The sequence below is a fragment of the Mixophyes fleayi genome, chromosome 2, assembly GCF_038048845.1.
Source record: "Mixophyes fleayi isolate aMixFle1 chromosome 2, aMixFle1.hap1, whole genome shotgun sequence".
Taxonomy (NCBI): domain Eukaryota; kingdom Metazoa; phylum Chordata; class Amphibia; order Anura; family Limnodynastidae; genus Mixophyes; species Mixophyes fleayi.
Window position 1 is genome coordinate 366,931,798 of NC_134403.1, and position 27,431 is coordinate 366,959,228.

At 40.8% G+C, this 27,431-nt stretch overlaps 1 protein-coding gene across 1 annotated transcript in view; it reads left to right on the forward strand.

Annotated features, from left to right (window-relative positions):
- The window catches only part of STYXL2 (serine/threonine/tyrosine interacting like 2), a 67,891-nt gene extending 40,881 nt beyond the window's left edge, over positions 1-27,010 (forward strand). The window contains exons 5-6 of the mRNA XM_075197355.1: positions 7,408-7,625; positions 23,687-27,010. Coding sequence (XP_075053456.1) covers positions 7,408-7,625; positions 23,687-26,427 — 2,959 coding nt within the window. The 3' untranslated portion in view covers positions 26,428-27,010. The remainder of the gene's footprint in view (positions 1-7,407; positions 7,626-23,686) is intronic.
- The last annotated feature ends 421 nt before the right edge of the window (positions 27,011-27,431 follow it).

Consider the following 27,431-nt stretch of genomic DNA (forward strand, 5'->3'; position numbering starts at 1 on the left):
ATATGAGTTAGATAGATAGATAGATATGAGATAGATAGATATGAGATAGATAGATAGATAGATATATAGATAGATAGATAGATAAATAGATAGATAGATATGAGATAGATAGATAGATAGATAGATAGATAGATATGAGATAGATAGATAGATGGATAGATAGATAGATATGAGATAGATAGATAGATAGATAGATAGATAGATAGATAGATAGATAAATAGATAGATAGATAGATAGATAGATATGAGATAGATAGATATGAGATAGATAGATAGATAGATAGATAGATAGATAGATAGATAGATATGAGATAGATAGATAGATAGATAGATAAATAGATAGATAGATAGATATGAGATAGATAGATAGATAGATATGAGATAGGTAGATAGATAGATAGATAGATAGATATGAGATAGATATATAGATAAATAGATAGATAGATATGAGATAGATAGATAGATAGATAGATAGATAAATAGATAGATAGATAGATAGATAGATAGATAGATAGATAGATAGATATGAGATAGGTAGATAGATATGAGATAGATAGATAGATAGATAGATAGATAGATAGATAGATATGAGATAGATAGATATGAGATAGACAGATAGATAGATAGATATGAGATAGATATATAGATAAATAGATAGATAGATATGAGATAGATAGATAGATAGATAGATAGATATGAGATAGATAGATAGATAGATAGATAGATAGATAGATATGAGATAGATAGATAGATAGATAGATAAATAGATAGATAGATAGATAGATATGAGATAGGTAGATAGATATGAGATAGATAGATAGATAGATAGATATGAGATATATAGATAGATATGAGATAGATAGATAGATAAATAGATAGATAGATAGATATGAGATAGATATATAGATAAATAGATAGATAGATATGAGATAGATAGATAGATAGATAGATAGATAGATAGATAGATAAATAGCTAGATAGATATATAGATAGATAGATATGAGATAGATAGATAAATAGATAGATAGATAGATATGAGATAGATAGATAGATATGAGATAGATAGATAGATAGATAGATATGAGATAGATAGATAGATAGATAGATAGATAGATAGATAGATAGATATGAGATAGATAGATAGATAGATAGATAAATAGATAGATAGATAGATAGATATGAGATAGGTAGATAGATATGAGATAGATAGATAGATAGATAGATATGAGATATATAGATAGATATGAGATAGATAGATAGATAAATAGATAGATAGATAGATATGAGATAGATATATAGATAAATAGATAGATAGATATGAGATAGATAGATAGATAGATAGATAGATAGATAGATAGATAAATAGCTAGATAGATATATAGATAGATAGATATGAGATAGATAGATAGATAGATATGAGATAGATAGATAGATAGATAAATAAATAGATAGATAGATAGATAGATAGATAGATAGATAGATAGAAAGATATGAGATAGATAGATAGATAGATAGATATGAGATAGATAGATAGATATAAGATAGATAGATAGATAGATATGAGATAGATAGATAGATAGATAGATAAATAGATATATATATAGATAGATAGAGAGATAGATAGATAGATAGATAGATAGATAGATAGATAGATAGATATGAGATAGATAGATAGATAGATAGATAGATAGATAGATATATAGATAGATATGAGATAGATAGATAGATAGATAGATAGATAGATAGATAGATATGAGATAGATAGATAGATAGATAGATATGAGATAGATAGATAGATAAATAAATAGATAGATAGATAGATAGATAGATAGATATGAGATAGATAGATAGATTGATAGGAGTTAGATAGATAGATAGATAAATAGATAGATAGATATGAGATAGATAGATAGATAAATAGATAGATAGATAGATAGATAGATAGATATGAGATAGATAGATAGATAGATAGATAGATAGATATGAGATAGATAGATAGATAGATAGATAGATAGATAGATAGATAGATAGATATGAGATAGATAGATAAATAGATAGATAGATAGATAGATATGAGATAGATAGATAGATAGATAGATAGATAGATAGATAGATAGATAGATATGAGATAGATAGATAGATAAATATATAGATAGATAAATAGATAGATAGATAGATAGATATGAGATAGATAGATAGATATGAGATAGATAGATAGATAGATACATAAATAGATAGATAGATAGATAGATATGAGATAGATAGATAGGTAGATAGATAGATAGATTGATAGATAGATAGATAGATAGATAGATAGATATGAACAGGGCCGGACTGGCCATCTGGCCCTTCTGGCAAATGCTTGAAGGGCCGATGGTCAGTTGGGCCGATTCGATCAGTCAGTGCACTAACCGTGCACTGGACGGTCAGTGCACTGACACTTCCTGGTCACATGTGCTGTGCGCAGCGCTGCGCGCGGCACATGTGATCAGTACAGGTCCTGGAAGGCAGCTGAAGAGCGGACAGGAGAGAGCTGAGAGCAGGGCCGGACTGGGTGTAAAAATCAGCCCTGGCATTTCAAGCATACAGGGCCCATCTCTGTTAATGAGCAGGACAAAATCGTGTGCCGCTGTACAGCAGCGGCGCCGTCGGGGGCGTGGCCACATTATGTTGGGGGCGTGGTCAATATGGGGCATTGATACATACATTATAATAAAACATTACATTTATCAGGCCCTCCCCATCATGCCACCCCCCACCCCAGAAACACATTACAACACCCCCAGCCCACTGCACTAATCTATGCTTCTGATGCTGCTGACATCCAGCAGGGTGGGAACTTCCTGTAGAGTGAGCAGGGAAGCTCTTAGTCTCACAAGATTAATAAATTCATGAGACTTAGAGGTGCTCGGCTTCCTCTGCAGGCTGTGTCCTATCCAGGGACTGGGAGTAGCTATCCGCTCCCTACTGCTAACCAAAGCTGGATTAAGGCTCTGGCGGCCCTAGGCACTTTAGACAGGGGAGCTCCTATGATGTAATATGATTATTAGACACATTTTCAACAAATACACAGGCAATACTGTGAGCACTACTGTTAGGTGCACACAGTTCTGCCTTCACAAGCAGTACAATGTGAAGTAGGACATACCTCCCAACTGTCCTTGTAGTCAGACCAAATCCTGACTAAGCGGGACAGTCACCCACCAAATTCAGGACAGTTGGCAGACTGTCCTGGTCTCTTTTACCTGGCTTGTCATTGTCTCCACTTGTGGCTCCTGGTGTCTTTAGATCAGTTTCTGCTTGTCTGGATCCTGGAATGTTGGAGGCCCTATTAGGAAAAAAAAATGGGTACATGAAATTTAGAAAACTCCAACCAGCACCAGTGTTAAATCAATATAACACCCACGTTTTAAATTTAGGCCTCACTCCAGCCCCAACATTAAAATAATAGTATTCACATTTGATAAATACATCTATTTCCCTCCAACTAGCCCTGACATTAAATAGTATATACATTTAATAAATATACCTATTTCCCTACAACCAGCCCCAAACATTAAATTAATAGTATTCCCATTTAATAAGTTAACCTATTTCCCTCCCTCCAAACAACCCCAGCAAGAAATTAAATAGCATTTATGTTTAATAAAAATAACCATTTCCCACAACCATCTCAGGCATTAAATAATTCATAATCACATTCAATAAATATACCTCATTTTCCCCAAGCAGCCCCACATTCACTTAATAGCACACATTATAGTCATATACTGTCCCCCGCACACATTATAGTCATATACTGTCCCCCGCACACATTATAGTCATATACTGTCCCCCACACACATTACAGTCATATATTGTCCCCCACACACATTGGCCATTTTCATTGTCCCCCTCCTACAGTCATTGCCCCCTGCAGACATTTTCACCCCCCCCCCTTCCCCCTGCAGACATTGTCACTCACCCCCCCTTCCCCCTGCAGACATTGTCACTCATCCCCCCCCCTTTCCCATGCATACATTGTCACTCATCCCCCCCTTTCCCATGCATACATTGTCACTCACCCCCCCCCTCTTCCCCCTGCAGACATCGCTTCTCCCGTGCAGTAATTTTTAGTTATTGCCCACCCCAGCCCCCCTCCGCAGTACCTGTCACTATCCCCTGGACGGATTACAAAGAAAAACAGCGCACCAACTTACCAAAGGCTCCTAGGCGGCTGCGTCGGCACAATGTGATGTCATCGCGCGGCCGCGCGGAAGTTTAAAAAAAAAAAAGAGAAAGAATTGCGGGACTGGAAGCGCAGGGACCGGACCGGCCCATACAGCCATCGGCAAATGCCAAAAGTGGCAGATGGCCAGTCCGGCCCTGGCTGAGAGGAAGGTAAGTAAACAAAACCGGGGAGGGGGGGGGGGGAGAGAACATAAAAAGTGCCAGACAATAACAGGGGGGGGAGAACATGAAAGGTGCCAGACAATAACAGGGGGGGAGAACATGAAAGGTGCCAGACAATAACAGGGGGGGAGAACATAAAAGGTGCCAGACAATAACAGGGGGGGAGAACATGAAAGGTGCCACACAATAAAAGGGGGGGGGGGGGGAAGGTGCCAGACAATAACAGGCAGGGGAAGGGGGGGGGGGAGTGGAGAGAGAAGGTGCCACACAAAAAACGGGGGAGGGGAGAGGTGACACACAAAAAACGGGATAATATGATTTGGGCCACTATTGCAGGGCCGTAACTAGGGCTGTGCGACAGGGGCGACCGCCCAGGGCGCAACGCTGAAGGGGGGCGCAATTTAGGAATATTTTAGGTTAATTTGGTTAAAATTGAGGGCTAGGGGGACGCAATTTGTCTTTCTCGCCCAGGGCGCTAGAATTCTAAGTTACGGCTCTGCACTATTGTGTGCCATAATTTCAACTGGGGGCACTATTGTGGCATAATATCAACTGGGGGCACTATTGTGGCATAATAGGATTTTGGGGCACTACTGTGTGGTAAAATATGATTTTGGGGCACTTTTGTGTGGTAAAATATGATTTTGGTGGACTACTGTGTGGTAAAATATGATTTTGGGGCACTAGTGTGTGGCATAATAAGATTTTGGGGCACTACTTTGTGGCATAATATCAATTGGGGGCATGTACTCAGGCATGAGGGAAGGAGGAGAATGTTAATATAATGTGGGAGGTAGGCTATTAATTTAATGGTGAAGTTTAGGTGGGGGCTAATTATTTAATTAGTGCTATTTTATTTGTGGGGTGATGTGGGTTAATTTTATATTAGGGCCTAGCAATTTAAGATAGGGTGATTGGACCTTTAATTTAATGATGGGGTAGTTTGGGGGCTATTAATTGAAAGTGGGGCTGTTTGTGAAAAAAAAATGTGAATATGAATTATTTAATGGCAGTGATGGTTGCGGGAAATAAGTATATTTATTAAACGTAAATGCTAATTTATTTATTGCTGGGGTTGTTTGGAGGGAGGGAAATAGGTTTATTTATCAGCAGCAGCAGCTATTTATATTAAATGTGAATACTAGTATTTTAATGTTGGGGCTGGAGGGAGGCCTAATTATAAAACATGGGTTGTATTGATTAAACACCAGGGCTGGTTAGAGTCTTCTAAATTGCATGTACCCATTTTTTTTCCAAATAGGCTCCAGCATTCCAGTATCCAGACAAGCAGCAACTGAACTAAAGTCACCAAGAGCCAGAGGTGGTGAAACTAACAAGACAGGTAGGAGAGAGCAGGACAGTGCCAACTGTCCTGAATCTGGTGAGGAAGTCCCGAATTTTGGTGACTGTCTCGTTTAGTGAGATTTGGGCCGACTACAAGGACAGTTGGGAGGTAAGTCCCACTTCACACTGTACTGCTTTTGAAGGTAGAGCTGCGTGCAACTAACAGTATTGCACACAGTATTGCCTGTGTATTTGTCTAACATTTGTCTAAAATTATAGCCATGTTACATAATAGGGGCTCCCTGTCAGTGGCGGATCCAGGGGGGGGGGGCAATCAGGGCGATCGCCCCCCCCTAGAAAGGGCTTACTGCCGGCGGCTGCACACTGTGCAGGTCCGCTCGGCAGTGACAGTGTGCTGCCCGGCTGCTCTGATTGTGTTTTAAACACCCTGTCACTGCCGAGCGGACCTGCACATACTGTGCAGCCGCCGACAGCCTTAGAAATTAGAAAGGGGGCGGGGCCTAAATCGCCCCCCCCCCCCCTAAAATCGCCCGGGGTATAGTAATAGTCTGGATCCGCCCCTGCTCCCTGTCTTAATACCCCAGGCCCCCCAAGCGTTAATCTAGCTCTGGTTAGCAGGAGGGAGCGGATCGCCGCTCAAAGTCTCTGGATAGGACACAGCCTGCAGAGCTCTAAGTCTCACATGGTTTGGTAATCTTCTGAGACTAAGAGCTTCCCTGCTCACTCTACAGGAAGTTCCCACCCTGATGGATGTCAGCAGCACCAGAAGCATAGATAAGTACAGTGGGCTGGGGGTGTCATAATGTGCCTCGGGGGTGGCATGATAAATGTAATGTTTTATTTTAATGAATGTATCATTGCCCCATGTTGGCCACACCCACAACACAATGTGGTCACGCCTTTTTCGGTGCCGCCGCGCAGGCCCACCTTGTTTTCTTTCCTGCAGGAACTGAGGTGGGCCTGTGGACTATAAATGCCAGGGCTGATTTTTAGTCCCAGTCCGGCCCTGGATATGAGATAGATAGATAGATAGATAGATAGATAGATAGATAGATAGATAGATAGATAGATAGATGGTCAGTGAATACGCATATCTCTGTATTATCCAGTATATATTTATACAGCATAATACTTTGTAGCGACCTTTATCCAGCATATTCCCTGTAACGAGCAGATGATCTCTTGATTTCTCAGTGTTCTGTTCCTGATACACATCACCAGTGTACATCTATCTAATAAGAATATTAGGTGACCAAATTGTATCATCATTTAGACCACGTATCTACTGGAATTTGAGGTGCGTTTTTACTGCATTTTAACATTTATATTAGAGGTGATTGTATAAGTTTCAATCTATCAAGTTTTCTGACATGCAGCAAACTGATATGGATCATGTAGGGTTAAAAAAAACCTCAACGAAAGTGAAATGAATTTAAAAACACAAATAAGCGCGGTCTCACTCGGTGCAATGATTCTTCGGTTTACACCCATTTACATATACATTTAAAACGCATCATTCTAATGTCAGTGGGCATGTAGCGTTATCATGCCAGCCTGTGCCAGGGTCTGCACTGGACAAGTAATTATCAGAAAGCAGATGGTTCTTTATGGTACTGACCAGGAGATGAATATTTGATACAATCAGCAATGTATAACTTATAACAAGGCAATAGATGTGTATTATTTACACCACTCTTTATTTAATTTCAGGAGTGTGGCCGTCAACAAAGGCCGTCTTAAACGAATGGGCATCACCCACATCCTGAACGCTGGGCACAACACCACCGTATTCACTGGGTCCGAATTCTACAAGGGGATGGACATTCAGTACATGGGAGTGGAAATCGATGACTTTCCAGATTTAGACATCTCAAAGTTCCTCCGACCGGCTGCCGAATTCCTCGACGAAGCTCTTCTCACCTACAGGGGTAACAACTAGCGATATGTTTATCAATATATTGTTTTACCAATGGTTTCAGTGTATTGATCCTCAGGGTAATCTGCTGATCACCGTTCATTTGGATCTGGTGCAAGTACAATGTCACTCAGGGAGGGAAGAGGGCCCTGCTCATACGAGCTTACATCCTAAGGGAGGGTAAAACAGACCAGGCACAAGAGGAGCCAGTTGAGGGAATGGGAGAGAGGGGAGAATGAGCGGAGGAGATGGGGGTAAAGTGGATGGTTGGTAGGCTTTGAGAAAGAGGTGAGTTTTGAGTGCACGTTTGAAGGAGCACAGAGTAGGAGAGAGGCGGATGGAGCGAGGGAGGTCATTCCAGTGAAGGGGGGATGCACGGGAAAAGTCCTGGATTCTGGAATGGGAAAAGTCCTGGATTCTGGAATGGGAAAAGTCCTGGATTCTGGAATTATAATGTTCATTCATTCACAATATACTTAGGGTCATTTACGGACCGCGGAACCTACGAACCCGCGATGCTTCTTAATGTGTACTTGTACTAACCGTAACAGTTTGTAACACTTCTTACATTTAAACTTTACAATTTTTCTCCCCAACATCGCTCAGTTTGTCGTCATTTATGTCTTACATAGGAGGGGAGATAAGTGTTGTATTTTTGTGCCACGTTTGTGTGTTTGAAGCATTTTATTGTCTTACACGACATCCTCCTATATACAGAGTGCGTCTCATTACAAGTATCTGAGAGCCGGAGGATTCGTGTCCATTTGTGGGGAGGGAAAGCTGTGTGACCCTCTTTGTCAGGGGATGTCCCTCTAACACTCCCCTCTCCACCGCTTCATCTCTTTTAAATAATCTCATCCTGCAAATTGAGATTATAGGCCTGATTCATTAACCACACGCCAGTGAACGCAGCAACGTCCAATTCATCTTCGAGCACAAAGGACCCTTATTACAGAATATGATTTCATAGGCGGAACAGGGAGGGGACTGGGCGTATTCCTGTAGTCAGTGTACAGTAAGGACGTGCCAAGCACCAACGCACACAGCTGGGTCCTATTCAAGCTTTGGGCATCTCAAAAGTACGTGATTTTCTGTTGTATCACTTGCACCAGCTACAGGTCAGGTGTAAGTGCCGATTACTCCTGATGACGGCTGTGTATACAGCAAGAACATGTTTTTTCAATCAAGAGCAACTGTAAACATACATTTTTTGTACAGTAGACATTAATAACATCATGATAAATGCATTTTCTGGGGAAAAAAATTCAGTTTTTTTGCTTTTTAAATCTCAGTGTCATTAATGGCTATGCTATTAACAGGTGACATTAATTTATTTTCTGGGACTTCATATTCCACATCTGTATTGGACGTATGCTGCAGTGTATTGTCTGAACGTACCTAGACCCGGATTCAACAACAGACGTATCTTTACATCGGATGTGCGTATGCACGATTTACATGCATTTAAAAGGAAAATGCAATTTACGTTAGTTTTGCCTGCCTTAATGAATCAGGCCCTATATTTCTATACAGTGCCAGGTGCTTAATACATATAGACAGATAATCCATTAGGGCACCTAGGTTCCCATTTAGGTCCCATTTGGCCCTGAGGGGCTCAGTTTACCATAACCCATTTTATGTTCTTATTACAAACAAAGGAATGTCCTCCTATTAGTCTGTGTAACATGTTGCACCTCTGCAGAGGCCCCTCTCTCCGCTGTCATTTCCATTGCACTAACCAGTAATATTTTTGTGGCTTGGAAGTTACCCAAGTCTAAATGATTCCCTATATATTCTGAGAACTTTGCCCCGTGGGCGCCACAACCTGCTCATTTCAAAATCTCTGTCCTTAACTTTGTTTTTAAATGATAAAATAAAGTATTTTTGTTTTTTTTTAAATTGGAACTGCAAAGACCACTACGATCTGTGTGAACCGGCTAACCTCCGTGTGCAATGGCAGGAACATTGTTACATAGGCTTAACCATGGTCCAACCTGTAAAATCGTGGATTTGTTTTTAATCGCAAATACATTCAAGAAATTTTGAAGTTTTTGTACCAATTTACTAAACAGGTTTGAGAAACGACAGGTGGGCAGTTTTAGCCCTTCACGTAGTGACAGACAATGGAATTTTGCGCAAAAAGACAACAAAGTTTTGCGCAAATTGACAATGGAATTTTGCGCAAAAAGAGTTTTGCGTTCTGCAAAGTTCAAACCCAACAATGAGTTTGGCTTTTGCGCCACCATTCTACGGAATACAGAGTATTTGTAAATTCGCATTTCTTAGAATTTAGTCTATGGGTAGAGCGGGGATGACAGACAGTAAATTCATTCTGCATTGTGGTGAGGTTGGAGGAAGGGTTGGGAACACTTATATCCAAATTACATGGGAGAAAACTTTGCTGCCAAATGCAAAAGTTGAATACTTAGCGAAACAATTGTGAAAATGTCGCTCGTCACTATACCTTGTGTTCAAACTCTGTCCTCAGGCTGAAACCTCGTTATTATAGTGATCACTGAGTAATTCACTAGTAACTCAAAGTCCATCATTAGCGTTTGTGTGCCACATCTTTGTACAGTGTTTAATCAGAAGTTGCTGTACAATAGGATGGCTGCAAATTACACCTGATAGCTAGGGGTATATTTACTAAGAGAAAACCATAACAACCAATGAGATTCTAGCTATCATTTACCTGACTCTTCAAATATCCTTATCAAATTCCCAAACTACCCTCCTAACCTATTCTATTGGATTACCATCATCTACACAGTTCACATAAGACTTAGGCTAGATACACACTGAAGAATTTTCCGACCAGCGTGTTATCTACAATGACTTTCCCTTCGACCGACGGTCCAATCACTCTGCCGACACTAGTCATGTTTTAGACGATTAACGAAAGACCGACAGTCTGAGAAGCGAATTTTCACCGCCATATTGTCGTGAGCAAATATTAGAAATTTGTACACACTGAAACGACTATGTAACGATATCCCCAAGAAGTTTAAATAAGGGGCAAAGCATGTTCAATAGTAACCACCCCAAACCTCATAAAAAAAGCGAAGGTAACGCGTTTTCTTCATACTTTCGGTAGCTCGTGTACATTGAACATTCGTTCTCAACTGCACATTAAAAATGTATTCTTACTAATATTGATACTTTTGAAGAATGAGAAGCTGCTGCTCTTTTTCTGCTAAATGTGGCAAGAAGTCTGCAAGTACAGATCCAAAGGGAAAGAGGGAGAAAGAATAGATCTTGTTGGACCAAAGAGTGATTCATATTTAACCTTTCTATTAATGTGTATTGAGTGTACAATCAAGTGACACATAGCTATAATTAAGGAGGCAGACATAAGCAATACACATATAAATAAAACTTTGTTATAAGACTACACTGACAAAGGTTTATAATTAAACCGGCAGACATATGCTATACTCATTAATGTAACAGACTCCTGCTATGGCTTTACCGCTAGAAGCACCTAATTACCAAATGAGTGACTTGCGGACACCACACGTGGGACTGGTACAGGCATCAGAAATTAACATACACGAGCTCCCAAAGGAGTCGCAGTTCGAGGAACTATCGGAACTTGGTCGTGCATCGATCAGAAAATTATACACACTACATCATCGTTAGGTGGATTGGTCGGAAAATATTAAACAGTACGACCAACCAAATGAGCCAACAATCGACACTTTGGCATAACATTCGACCATCTATACACACTAACCCAACTTCCAACCGAACGGTCGTATGCCGGCTGATTTGCCTAATAATTGGACGAAAACGCTCTAGTGTGTACCTAGATTTACATGTGTACAAACAACCCTCTGATCCCTGGACCAACATTTTTGTGCGATTGGATCATACAGCCCACTAAGCACTTTTGACCTTTGCAGTTTGGTTGTACCAATATGCAAAACGTAGCACTTACCCTCATGTATCCAACTCCCATTGTCCTATATATTGTAAGCTTATGAGCCCTATTACTGTGTTACCAAATATTGTTTTATTACTGTGTTTGTTCCCAATTGTACAGCACTACAGAATATGCTGGTGCTATATAAACATTAGTACTACTACTAATAATAATAATGGAAGTGTCAGGCTGGCCATCACATATCAAACATATAGTAATATATTATGTGGCAAAGAGGCATATTTGCCACAGTTCCCCTATAAGGGAACTGGTAAAAACACAGCTAGTCTGGCTGCAGACAGGGTTAAAGGTTCCCTGGGATCCTCTTTTAGCACATACACACAGGTGTTCCACATAGGTGTGATTGGCTTTGCTTTGCTGTGATTTGTTTGTAGTGATAGGGTGGAGGATAAAGACACTGTCTGTATGTGTGGGTGGGACCACCGATGCCAGTAAGTGGCCGGCATGCAGACAGGGAAGTAATGTCTAGCCAGATGTAGGTGGTGGGGATTTTTGTGTTACTGTTTTTGGGTGACTGCTGAACCTTCGCTGGAACTGTTTACCATCCTGACAACTGCTAACAAACAGTTAAATGGTTCAGCATACCTGTGTCAGTATCCTGTGAATGCTGTACTTTCTCACAATTAGTAATAAAAAAAACAGGCTCACTAATTACCACCGCCTAGATAAATAATTATAGCACCTGTTTCTTTCAACTGGATGAGTGTTTAGCTATAACATGAGCACCATGGTGAGCCACAGAAAGTGCAATGACGTCTGCTCCATCTGTACCTGATGGAAATAAGTCACAATTGCCAACTTTCTTCCATTCCCCTTTGGGAGATCCCGAAGAAGAGGTTCAAGTGGCAAAGACAGGGGAAAGGGGAGGTGGCTATGCAACTTGCATCATTGCAGCCCCGCCCTCTGCTGCGCAATGCCACGGCATTGCCTGATGGGGCCATGATGATGTGTTTTGCAGCGAAACGCGTCATGAACCCACAATGACCACCAGGATGCGGGAGGGGGGCCTGCTCTCACGGGAGAATTAACAAAACTTCAGGAGTTTACCAAATTCTGGGAGCGTACACAAGTGTGAAATAAGCGCTGCCAAATTGCTTGTTTACCCCAGTTGAACAGTGTCCAATACATAGAAATGTTCGTTTGGTTGATGCTACTACGGGACATATGAGCAAACAGCCGCTTAATTATTTATTATGCACCCCACGTACTCACGCCCCTCAATATAAAATATACTTAGTTGGTAAAGACTAAAAAGTATGAAGAAAATAATATTAATATAAATCAAAGTTCTATCATGGCCCAGCACAGCGCCCCCTAGTGGCCAAATTGTCATTAAAGCTCTTTTTTTATCCATAACATTCGAATAAAACATCAAACTTCTTCCTTTATTAAGATGATTTTTACATAAGTCATATTTATTGTCCATGTAATTCCTCACATTCAAATTGCAAACATAAGATGTAGTCTCTCCAGCAGCAGAGTGATCCGGACTTCTACAGAGCGCAGCGTGGCCGGCAGCCCTCTCCCACCGAGGGGCCCCACTGGCCGCACAACGCATAAAAATAAACTACAGTTATGTGACAGACCTGATACTTTGCGATGAATCATCAGAGGTTTTGTGTTATTTCAGGAGTAACAATAACAAAGGATAAAAATAAAAAGTAGATTATAATAATACAATTAGAGTTGGTTTTGGTTTTCCCCAAATAGTTGGAATGAATGCCTGAGCTGTGCCTCAGAGAACACTTACACTGTGTTACTCCAGGAGTCCACCTGAAAATAACTCCTGCAGCGGAAAAAGAGCATATGGTTCAATAGCATCTACATATCTATCTATCTATCTATCTATCTATCTATCTATCTATCTATCTATCTATCTATCTATCTATCTTTCTATATATCTATATATATCTATCTATATATATCTATATATATATTTATATATATATATATATATATATACATATATATACATACACACACACAGTATATACACACCAGTCAGCCACAACATTAAAACCACCGACAAGTGAAGTGACTAACATTGATTATTTAGTTACAATGGCATCTGTCAAGGGCTGGGATATATTAGGCTACAAGTGAACTGTCAGTTCTTGAAGTTGATGTGTTGGAACCAGGAACAATGGGCAAGAGTAAGGATCTGAGCGACTTTGACAAGAGTCAAATTGTGATGGCTACATATAGTATATATATATATATATATATATATATATATATATATATATATATAATATATATAATACAGATGGTTAGAGTCTCCATTCTATCCTATATCATCTAGTACAGATGCTCTATCTACTTAAATGTATGGCTACTGCAGTTCTTATAATACCCTGCATGTGTAACATACTTATGTATAAGCATTTACGATGTATGATCCTGAATGAATATAGCACATTTATTATTATTATGCTTTAATGTAATCTTGTAAATTCCGTCATTTAATTCCGATATGTATGCGATTGTTTTTCTTTTCTTTTTGTTGTTTAGTATCTTTATATCTTAAAAAATTTCAATAAAAATACTGGATTTAAAAAAAAATAATTATGATGGCTAGACAGCTGGGTCGGAGCATCTCCAAATTAGCAGGTCTTGTGGGGTGTTCCCGATATACAGTGGTTAGTATCTACCAAAAGTGGTCCAAGGAAGGACAACCGGTGAACCAGTGACACGGTCATGGATGCCCAAGGCTCATTGGTGCTCGTGGGGAGTGAAGGCTGGGCCATCTGGTCCAATCCCACAGAAGAGCTACTGTACCACAAATTGCTGAAAAAGTTAATGCTGGCTGTGATAGAAAAGTGTCAGAACACAGAGTGCACCACAGCTTGCTGCGTATGGTGCTGTGTAGACGTATACCAGTCAGAGTGCCCATGCTGACCTCTGACCATCGCTGAAAGCGCCTTCAATGGGCATGTGAGTGCCAGAACTGGACCATGGAGCAACAGAAGAAGGTGACCTGGTCTAATGGATCATGTTCTCTTTTACATCATGTGGACGACCAGGTGAGTGTGCATCATTTACCTGGGGAAGAGATGGCACCAGGGTGCACTACGGGAAGAAGACGAGCCAATGGAGGAAGTGTGAAGCTCTAGGCAATGTTCTGCTGGAAAACATGTATATATATTAACCCTTTTGGTTGAGCCACAGCACATCTTAGCCACCTTTACGGATACAGAACCTCATTAGAACTGGATGCACCTCCATGTTTGTACGTATTTCTGTACTGCGCATGCACTTTGAAATGTGTCCATATGTAGATCTGTGCATATGTTAGATCCAGGGTGTCTCCATGTAAGTGTAGCATTTACCCCTGGAGATGCCCCCTAATGATACCTCTTCAGAAGTTTATGTTTTGTAGGAACCAGGAGCCTGGTATAAAGATTAGATTGGCTGTTTGCTTATTGATAGTACTTCATACATGAGCGCTGTTGTATTAAGGTGCAGCCGTCCGTTCCTATTGGCCAGTTGGACTACTGAAGGAGATTTCTCTTGTATTTATAAAGTGGTAACCAATAGATGTTGGGGGTTTGGATTTAATTTAATTATAGAGAAAGCAACATTCACATTTACTAATAACACCATTCTCCCTTGTGTATGTGACTGTCCAGCTGCATCTCTATGCTATAGTTGGGTGTAAGTATAACATCAGTGTCATGCTCTTCTAACCATTGATCGATCACATGTGCTCTGCGGATGGAGGAACTGCCACTCCTCATGGTAGGAAAGAAATACTGCAACATGAGGCGAGGATGATCACTCTATACCATTAAGCACCTAGCTAGGGAATGACTGCAGCCAAACGGTCATCAAAGCTCTCAGATTGGCTCCAATCTGTTTGTTGAGAACAATGGTGAAGATGCTTCATCCAATCATATCATCTTCATCCACCGCTTGGCAATCCATTGGCTGTGCTCTTAGCACCACTGAATTCACAAACGTGCATTGGCCCAGTATGATGAGCGGTTTACGTGCTGCCAGCTGACTATGAAATATTGAGTTCTCATCACTCCAGTATTGATGAAACTGGCTGCTCACACAACAGATTGAAACTTGAAGCCAGGTGATCTGCAGTTGTCCGTCTGTCTTGCTTTATTTTGGATGAGTATATGAACATCAGATTTTGGATGTATGCGCTGCCGCCCATTGTTGACCTTCACTGATGATGTTTTTCTCTCAGAGTTCCATCCCGCCTTTACCTTATTGTCACAACTCGTACGAAACTGGAATGTACCTGCTAGTGTAGACCCAGCTAAAGAGGGAGGTGCGGAGTCTAACATGGCACCGGTCTTCTCCAGGAACCCGCAAGGAGGTATGGGTTTTGCTGCGGGTGACGTGTAGGTCGCTGTCCTCCAACTGAGTCACCAGTGAGATACATAAAGTGGAGGGTAGAAAGTCAAGCCGGGTCAGCAACGTTCTGGCAGCGAAGGTGCACAGGGATATCCAGTAGGCGTGGTCAAGGACGAGCCGGATCGGTAACGTTCTGGAGACAGCAGTACACGAGAAGAATCGGAAAGGGAGGTCATGGACAAGTGAAGACTAAACCAGGTTACTTAAATGGAGGAGAAGTCAGGAGAATAGTCAGGAGCAAGCCGAGATCATACACTGGAATCAATACAAGAATACATTAGAAGCGCTGGAGCTGGGAGACCCGATACTCTGTAGCTAGCGTGGTGCCGGAGCCTGCCTTAAATAGCGACAGGGAATAATAGTAATGCCGTTGGCGTGACGTCAGTGGGCGCTGCAGGAGATCTTTATAGTGTTTTGTTGCCTAGCAAAGGGACGCGCATGCCCAGCCATAATCATATGCATTCTGTGATGGTATCTGTTTAATTTACCAACCAATGTGTGTAGGTCCTTACATTCAATGTGTTTGGTATCCCTCATTTACCCAAGGTTTTCCATTTATTCGCCCACTACCTCTATATATTTAGGTTATATTCCTCCTATTATGAGATCTTTTTGTCTTCACGCAGGGCTATTAAATTCTTCAAGAATATAAATCATTTCTTGTCAGAGACCTGACCCGTCTCCAACGGCGCCTTTAAAAATAGCCTCTTGGCTGGTTCTGTAAGAAGCAGAGCCCTGCGGCAAGAGCTGGTGAGAATAAGACGAGGACATGGAAGACGATGAGGACTGCTGGAGGACATGTCTTCTGTCACATTCCCATTAACTCTTGTAATCCACATATATAGGACATAGAAAAGAATGTAGTAACAGGAAGAAAAGCACCATACATAATAGTTACTACAACTGATAATTTGCAGGATGTAGAGGGACTATGAAGGTTCTGGGGCAGTTTAGTCTACTTGATCATATATACAGAATATAATTATATATTTGTTTATGGTGGGCAGCACTGTGGCATAGTGGTTAGCACTTCTGCCTTACAGCACTGGGGTCATGAGTTCAATTCCTGTCCATGGCCTTATCTGTGAGGAGTTTGTATGTTCTCCCCCTGTTTGCGTGGGTTTCCTCCAGGTGCCCTGGTTTCCTCCCACACTCCAAAAACATACTGGTAGGTTAATTGGCTGCCAACAAATTGACCCTAGTCTGTCTGTCTCTGTGTGTATGATAGGGAATTTAGACTGTAAGCTCTAATGGGCAGGGACTGATGTGAGTGAGTTCTCTGTACAGCGCTGCGGAATTAGTGGCGCTATATAAATAAATGGTGATGATGATGATGGTGCCCATTGTAAGACATAGCTCATCCATGCCACAAAGGGAAACACATACAAATATATTTCAAACTCGTCACATAGTGTCTTTGAACATTACATATTGCTTCCCTGCTAAATCCCTCTCTTCCACCGTCATAGTTACTTCAGACAGAGATTACTCCGCTCACAATACACCATGAGGTGACACTAAGAAGTACAATCCCTGTCTCCAAGCTGCACCCCTGCATCATCATCATCAACAACAACAGCATTTATTTATATAGTGCCAGCAAATTCCGTAGCCCTTTACAATTGGGAACAAACTGCATAAACAAAATTTAACAGAAAGACTAAATTCTCTTATAAAACACGTAATAAAATTATCAGAGGAGAAAACATCTCTGAGAAATTCAGGCACCAAATATAGCTGCAATAAAGAAAACAACAATTAGCTCTTTTTTTAACTTCAATAGTATTTTTATTATTAATTTTTCAAAAATTATGGGGTACAGAAAGAAGAAAGGGATGGGGGGTAAGGAAAGGACACAAAATAAAAAGGGGAAGGATTGAAGGGGTACATAGTGGGGGGAACACATTAAACAATTCTGCTGTTAAACCATATTGAACACATGAGGGAGGGAACCTAATAGGATCCCTTCCAATTCGTGAAAGTTACACTGGTCGAATGGTCACCATGGAACTACTAATAGGGACATTGGGGAACTTCGCTAAGTGTAGGAGATGCAGGTAGTAAATCAGAGTCTATTCGGTCTGGACGCGCTCCCTCTCCGTCCGTAACATACACATGCCAGCTGAACCACTTCATTATCGGGGACGAGGTGGCAGTGGAGTAGGGCATCCCCTCTGTCTCCATTTCAAAGCTGAATTGCACCTTGGCCACTACTTTCGATATCAAGGGTATCTGTGGTGACTTCCAACCTTGAGCTAAGGACGCTCTTGCGGCAATCAGAATATGACTAAAGACATATTTAGCATATGATGGAAACTGGGGGGGGGGTAATGCTGCAGTAACGCAACCTCCGGGGTAGGAGAGAGATTTTGTCTAGTAACCTTATTGGCTAGCTGGAAGATTTGTACCCAGAACGACTGTATATGGGGACAATTCCAGAATATATGCATCAAATCCCCCGGAATATTGCATTGCCGCCAGCAAAGTTTAGACTGGGAAGGCCACATTTTATGAAGTCTAGTTGGGGTAAGATACAATCTATTAATTAATTTTATCATCATTTCTGTGTGATTTATACATTTGGACATTCGGAACGAGTTTGTGAAAATGGCTTCCCAATCTTCACTTTCCAACTCTAGTTGAAGGTCAGATTCCCACTGCAATTGTATTTTGGTTTTATTTTCTGATGTAGAGGGGAGGGCATAGCGGTACCAGAAGGTAATGCTGGCTCTATTATCTCCTTTTACAATTAGCTCTGTTAACATAATAATAATAATGCTGCCTGCTGCTCTCAAAAAAGGAAACACCAATTTTCCAAAAATATGGAATCAAAAAAGAAAAAGGAGAGTGCAAAAAGAATTAAATCTGATCTCCTGATTCCTGGTGATCTTATTGTTACAGCACTCACCCCAGCCTGCGTGACGTGTGTGACAAAGGGTTAATCAATAACAACCACTTGGCCTGTTTAAATTGATTAAAACTTTCCCTGTTTATGCCACTCACTAAGTTTGCCTTACCAATTATGCCACCACCAAGGTTTTTTGTGAAGAGCTGACACTCTCACTCAGGAAGTCTTCGGTTCTCCCTTTAAACTAATCTATCACATTTTACTTTCATCAGAGTTATCATAAACCAAATGATCTCCTCTGTTTCAACTATATAGCGTTCTAATATCAAGATAAGTCTGACATGTGAATTAGAACGGACACAGAGACATGAACTTATTAAGTGTAATTTAACATGAAAAATAAATTAAAAATGATCAAGATAAAAACAATTAACAAAATGACATACAAAGTTATACTACAATAGTTTCTTGTAAAATAAAACAACTGAATTGATAAAACTTATTAATGAACAGTTACTGCTTGCTGGGAGAATCAAGAATAAAGGGACACCTCTCAATATGAAATTGACTCCCAAAAGCGAACCGATTCTTAGACTTACAGGACTTGCTGCAGTTACCCACAGCCCCCTTTCTCCTGTGATGTCAGAACTAGAAAATCTGTGTAAATGCAAATTAGTTGTTTGTGACTGTGCAAACACATTTCAAGTCAGGTTTTGTTTACACATGCCTAGCTTCACACCAGAATGTTCTACAAAGATGATTTTACCTCCACACAACAGGTCATACATTTCCCTTCACTGCATACCAAACATGACTCCTGTAAGTATGATATTTGAAAAAATATGATAGACATTTTCCTGCTCCCTTATTTTCATTCATTCACACGTATCCCAGCTGCTCTGGCCAACAGTTGGGGTCTGTTTGTTGCATAGCACTTAGATATCCCACATGTTATCGATGTAACCTTAAAGAGAGATTACAATGACCGCAGTTTTACGACCTGGATCTTAAATTGGTACTGGGCACTCGTCTGTAGCAACAGGTCTGGGCTCTCTTATCAGTTCCTTCAGCCTCCAGTACCACCTCTATGCCAATGACACCCAAATCTACTTCTCCTCTCCTGACCTCTCCCCATCTGTCCTCTCAAAAGTGTCCTGCTGCATCAATTCCTTAAACTGAACATGGCCAACTTATTGTCTTCTCTACCTCAAGAGACTCCCATCCTCCCACCCTTTCCATCACTATTGGTAATACCATCATCTCGCTACTGCCACAAATAAGATGCCTAGGTGTCATCCTCAACGCCTCCCTCTCATTCTCCCCCCACATCCAATCCCTCACCCAATCCTGCTGCTTTTACCTCCGCAATATAGCTTGTATCAGACCCTTGCTCTCCACCGATGCCACCAAAACTCTCATCAAGACCTTGATAATTTCCCACCTTGATTACTGCGACCTCCTCCTTACTGGCCTCTCCCAACATCGTCTTGCTTCTCTTTAGTCCATACTCAACGCTGCAGCCAGACTTATCTTCCTCTCCAGCCAGACTACAACTGTCTCCCCTCTCTGTCATACTGTACACTGGTTCCCCCTCTGCTACAGAATCCTCTTCAAACTCCTCACCCTCACTTACAAGGTCCTCTCTAACTACACTGCTTCTTATGTCTCCAACCTCACATCTCCATACATACACCACCCCGCCCCTTTGGTCAGCTAATGACCACCATCTGACCTCCCATCAGATTATCTTGTCTCATGCTTGCATTCAAGACTTCTCCCGTGCTGCCCCCTTCTCTGGAATGATCTCCCTCACTCTATCAGGCTGTCTCCTAGCCTACATATCTTCAAATGCTCCCTTAAAACCCACCTGTTCAGGGAAGCCTACCTGTCCTCTATCTAACCTACCCTCTGCCCTTCACTACCTACCCCTTTTTATGATCCCTCTACACCAGTCTTAGTATTGCTCACCTTCTTTCTCTATCCCCCTCTGTTCATCTTACTACCTGCTCTTTTTCATCCCCCAGACCTCTGCCTCCCTCACCCTTACTCCCTGCTTTGTGTCTCTTGCTAGTCTGCCCTTCCCTTCTAGATTGTAAGCTCTCCGGAGCAGGGACCCCCTCTTGTCCTCGTGACCTTTTCCCTCAGCTCCCCTACTTTATTTCTTATCTCTATGCCCCTGCCCTTAGTCTTATCTTCTCCCATGTATTCCCACCTCAATGGTTTTAATCCTGTTAGTTGCGCCCACACTCCGGGGCACAGGTAAAGCTTGCTTGCTTTAGTTCTCTCCCCCGTCCACTCTCTAGCTTCTTAATATCCTGCCCTTCACTTATGCCTTCTTAGTACAAGTGGTTTGATAATTTACTGCACTCTGTTTATATTGCCCAGTATGCCATGTCCTGTTATGTCCTACGGTCTACTGGGTTCATAGTTTACTGCGCTTTGTTCTTGTAATGCCCTGTAGACGCTGTGAACACTTTGTGGCGCCTTTGAAATAAATAATAATAATAATAATAATAATATCTATAAATACCTCATGGGGAGACAAAAGAGTTTAGAAACAATCATCCACATCAACATTTATTTATATAGCTCCAGAAAATTCCGTAGCGCTTTACAATTGGGAACAAACATTAATAAGACAATACAGGGTAATACATATAGACAGAGAGGTAAGAGAACCCTGCTCGCAAGCTTACAATCAAAGGGATACATTAATTTAAATTCAGGTTTCAGGCTTTAACACTTGACTGGACCCAGAGTTCCTCTGAACCACATGAAGCTAATACTGTGAATTAATTGTTTGCAGTTTTATATGACTAGTGATTAGTTTGCATATGACATTGATATCAAGCCAGGAACTGTACAACTGCTGCAGGAGCACAGAAACGTCTGACCGCCGCGGTGAAATGCAGAATAGGAGGTGTAATTATAATGCGGCCCAGATATGGGTAATTATTATTGTCTTGAACTGTCAGCATACAGAAGGACTGTAATTGTGGGATAGTTATCTGGGTCTCTTTCTGGAGGCTACAAGTCCTGTGCAAACAAATGACAGGCAATCATGGTAATCATCAGGTGACAATAAACTATTATGAGCACTATAGATATATTATTGCCATAAAGTGGACTGTGTATATTATTACCGTGTGCACACGTGGAGTTGAGAGCAAAATTAGCTTATATCTACTGAATATATATCTACTTATATCTACTGAATAGCACTGAGCTGTGTCTAGGTGTATTTTGTTTATATGGTTTAGGTGTATGTAAAAAGCTTGTATTAAAGGTTTTAATTTTTAATGCTCTATTCGCTCTCCTATTTCTTCATAGGTTCTTTATGAAACACAGCTGTATGACAACATTCATTTCTCTCATTAAAAAAAAAAAGAAAGATAATAATTATAAATGATTACACCAAAATGTAGTAAATTAAAAAATGTTTAACGTCTTTGTCAAAAACTAATACTCACGAAAGGAATAATTCACGTACTGCTTTGAAATAGAAGTAAACCAGGGAGTAAATGTATTAAGTTCTGATTCTAGCAAATTGCTGATATTCGGCGACTTTGCCGGCAAAATGAAAAACGGCAATGTGTTCAAAGGCAAAACTTGCCTTTAAATAAATTGCTGTTTTAAATCTGACCAGCAAAGTCACCGAATATTGGCCCTTTGTTAGAATCGGAGCTTAATACATTTACTCCCAGATGTTACCATGGAGTTTCAGAACTGTATAGCAGAACTGGGTCTATGGCCTTGTTTGTTTATAGGGTCGCAGAACTCACGGGGGTAAATGTATCAAGCTGAGAGTTTTCCGGCGGGTTTGAAAAGTGGAGATGTTGCCTATAGCAACCAATCAGATTCTAGCTGTCATTTTGTAGAATGTACTAAATAAATGATAGCTAGAATCTGATTGGTTTTTCAATCCCGCCGGAAAACTCTCAGCTTGATACATTTAACCCCAGGGGCTGGATCGTCCAGGGACAGCAGTGCCAGGTCCTAAAGTGGGCTACCTTTTTCCTTTAAAATGTTCCTAATAGGCTGCTGAGCCAAATCTCACCCCCAGGGCTAAATTTGCCAAACAGCCCCTGCATAACTCTTACTTAAATATATATTTATAATAGAGGTTACAATATCCTAGCCCAAAATTCTATCTCTTCTAATCAGGGCAATTTACAAAGCACAGCAAAACGTGGATCTTTCCACAATTATCATCTAAGATGCCATTATAGATCCTGGGCCAGTGCAGGAGCTTGGCGAGCAGGCGGTGGGGAAAGAATCTTCATCTCCACAGACTGTAAGTGTGGCGCTCGACTATGACATCATAGCCAAGCGCCACACTCCCAGCCTAACACTGACATGGAAGAACAGCATCTTCTCTTTTCATGTTACTGGCAGGGCTCCTTGTGGGGGACACCGCGGTGGGCCATTAAAATGAATGGCTGAGATGTCACAAAACTCGGAACATTGGGGATAGATTTATCCTGGTCTTATAATAAAGGGGATGTTTACAAACTAAGGGGTTAGTGACATGGATGCCATAGAAGAACTGTGATGCCAAATCATTACATAGATCGAGAGCAAAGAGTGTATTACAAATAAACAAGCAGAATGGTTTTCCTAGAGTTGAAAAGCTTGGGATATTGGGAATTGCATGCTACGATTCCTGCCCATGACTTGTGGAAGCCATTTCCTGACTCAACAACAGTTGGGAAATATTAATTATGAAGAAAATTGGTTCACCGGGAGATGACATTAGAATCTTATACTGTATATAGATTCCGCAAATATTTTTTATCTGAAATTCTACCTTGATATGGACAATATTACAGATTTATACATATATATTAAATTTACTGTATTTATGTTTAAAATCGTGGACGTCAGAACAATAACTGTTGGTATTTGTCTTCTACAGGTAAAGTTTTGGTGAACAGTGAGATGGGGATGAGTAGATCGGCAGTTCTGGTCGCGGCCTATTTGATGATCTTCCATCACATGACTATCCTAGAAGCGCTAATGACCTTACGCAAAAAACGAGCCATCTACCCCAATGACGGGTTTATTATGCAGCTACGAGACCTTAATGAAACGTTACTGGAGGAGCGTGAGTATTTTGATCGAGATGATGACGAAGACGACAAAAATAGTCAAGGTTCTGTCATACAAGCCAAAGCCCACTCCATAGTTGTGGAAGAAGAAGATGTGGAGAGCGTCATGGGCGCCAAGGTCCACTCTATCACTGTTGAGGAAGAGGACACGACTAGCGTCATGGACAGTGCGATGAGTCTGATGGGAAAGTCAAGTGTGGTGTCGAAACAGCCTACACTCATTGATGAAGACGAGGAAGAAAAGATTTATGAAGAGTGGAGACGAAAACAAGGACTTCCCCCAAGGGAGATCCCAAAGAAGGAAAATGGACAAGATATGAAACTTCCAGAAGACAATGATGGAGACTATGTACAACAGATGGTTTATAATTGGCAGAAAGAGAATGCTAAATATAAGTCACTTGAGCATGAAGATGATGGAAGTTCTATGATGAGTGAAAGAAGATATTCGCCAAGTGAAATAAGTGACGTGGAAAGTGTCACCTCTCAGGAAATTCGTTTGTTGAAACAACAGTTTGAAGCAAGCAGGATGAGCAGAATGACCAGGGGACGTACAGATTCCGAATCTACTGACAGTACTTGGGATATGTGGAACCAAAGGCTCTTGGAAATTGAAAAGGAAGCCAAAACTAAGGCTGAGAAAGGAGAGAAAAGCAAGGAAAAGGATATAGACGAGGAAAGTCTTTGCTCAGAAGCCGGCTCTTTGTTTAACTTTTGCAAAAACAACAAACACAAACTTACTGCTTTGGAAAGGTGGAAAGTCAAAAGAATTCAGTTTGGATACCACAAAAAGGACTCGCAGACATCTGATTCTCAAAATAAAGAGGAAAACAGTGGGAAAAAAGACGACGATGAACTGAGTCAGTCGGATGTTGACTTAACAGCCTACCAAACATGGAAGTTAAAGCAACAGAAGAAAGTTGGCAATGAAAATAAAGAGGAAATCGTGGAACTCACCAAAGGAGAAGACACAGCAACTACTAAACGTAAACAAAGGAGAGCAGAGATCCTAGAACGTTCCAAGCAGAATTTGGAGGAGAGCCAGTCTATTTGTGGTTGGGATAATGAAAGCTCATTAAGTGGCAGCATCCCACTATCTGCCTTTATCCAGAGTGCACCATCAACTAGTGGTGCTAATGATACAGCCTCCGTATTGAGCATGCAGAGCAACAAATCGCGACAATCTCACGCAAAGAGTTCTGTAGGCCAAGCACAGTCTCCTACAGTGCTTCCACCAAACATACCACCTGGGGCAGTTGATGCTATTTCCATAGCAAGCATCCAGAACTGGATAGCAAATGTGGTAAATGAAACCATTGCCCAAAAGCAGAATGAGATCATTAATATGTCCCGTGCACCTTCAGTTCTGAGCATGTCCTCTGGAGATCCTGGCAGAAAGGCCGACGATGAAACGTCTTCATTATTTGGTGCAGCCGGAGGTTCTTGCCTGTCTGGTGCCGGATTACAGCGCCGCGACTTTAAAAGCACGGACTCTGTGTTGTCTTACAACACATTGATGAGCTCAAACACAAATATATCTAGTGCAAAGAGGAAGATTACCCAAACAAGTGTCCCGCTGTATGGACTTTTCATGGATGATGTGGACCTGAAAAAGCTCAACCAGAAAGAAAATGAAATAAGAGAAGAGTTGACGGAAAAATTGTCTCAGTACAGGAAGGAAAAAGTTGCCACTGATAACAAGCGCAGCTACATGTTCAGGAAGAAAAAGGCTAAAGGTAGTGATGATGATGAAGATAAAGAAGAGAAAAAAAGTATCTCGAGTGCTAAGTTCCAAAGTTCTAGGTTGTCTTCAAATCGGGAATGGAACAAATGTGAAAAAACTTCTTATCTAAGTAGTCTTTCAAATGCCAACTCTACAAGTTCAGAGTTACAAAGGAACGTTAGCACATGGCTTAGTGGTGTGAAAACAGAAGGCAGTACGATATCAAGAAATGAGAGTACTTCTGAAAGCTACTCCAAAAAATCAGACGTTCAGAGAGAGATGAATTCTGAAATGAATGGATATTCAAGGAAGCTGTCGGAACAGGACACAGACAATTCTTCAGCCTATAGGAGTTATAGAGAAACAAACAGGGCAACGTCAAGATTTTCAGAATCTTCTGAAGAGGAGAATAGTTATGTCAGGAGATCTACAGCTAATGAGTCCCAGTATATGAAGGACCAGAGACCTGATCCATATTTCAGTGACCATTCACAAGAGGCAAATGGTTTGGAGGATCTTGATGTAACCAGCCATAGAAGATCTAGAACAAGTCAACTAGAAGGTCACGAGGATTCAGATAACTCAGAGACGGTTGACTTGGGCTCCAAAAGGAAATATACCCGGAGTTTTAGGAAGAGTGAAGATGATGAGCACAAAGAGGACAGTGATCCATTGGAAGGTCAGAGTTCCGGAGGTCGATGGTCTCGGTACAGGAAGAGCAAAGACGAGGCAGAAGAGATGGATGATGATGATATCATTGCAGCATGGAGGAGCCGGCAAGAGGAAACCAAAACAAGACTTCGGAGACACAAAGAGGATAACTGAAAGTGCATCCTATAAACCTCTTTTCTAAAATAGTAATCCTACTTTAAAAGCGAAGTCAACAGTCATTAAAAAATAGCTTTCCAGCTCTTTTTAAGCTTTGTGCTTCCCTGCAGGCTTTTCAGTCTTCCAGCTCAGATGGCCCTGATGACCATTTCTATGGAGACCTCTCACCCTGACATTAATGTATTGCAAATAGTGTGTAAAAATAAAATACGACACATGTACACAATACGCAGTTTTATATAAACATTGGATTTGCAGAACAGCAACACAATAACTCAGCCGATACATTTATCCAAAATGAACTTGGTTTCTGGACTTGCTTTTGTCCTTGTTACATTATCCTCTTGATATACATAGTGATATTTAAATAATATTGTATCCTAAACACTAGGATATAACAGACTATAGATTTCCATGGTTAGGTGTACACAACTTCTACACATTTTTAGTGCTTGAAATACAATTTGAATGTATTTTTTTTTAAAGATAAAATACAGCCTTATAATGAATATTATGATGACATTTGTTTAGTTTATAATGTAATGTAACATTGTGACAACAATAAATAGTGTTGTTTTCATTGTCTACTGTGCTGGTCATTTACTCTATATGGGGGGTATTCAATTGTTAGCGAGTTCGCTAAAATACTCACGCTCGAAAAATATTACCTTTAATACGGTAATATTGCGCGTAAATACCGTTAATATGGTAATTTACTCGCTGGATTTCAGCTCGCAGCTCAGGGAGCTGCGAGCTGAAATCCAGCGAGATATTACCGTATTAACGGTAATATCTTTCGAGCGCGAGTATTTCAGCAGTCTTGCTAAACAATTGAATACCCCCTTATATGTGATCTGATCCAAGACTTTGCTCTTGTCTAATCATTCACTCTGTCTTAGAAAGATTATTCTGGCTCTGTTCCCGAAAATATGCAGAATTCTTTCTATATCCTTGTGGCCGGAGTACATCAAGGCTTGTAAATAGCTCTGAATATGATAGTT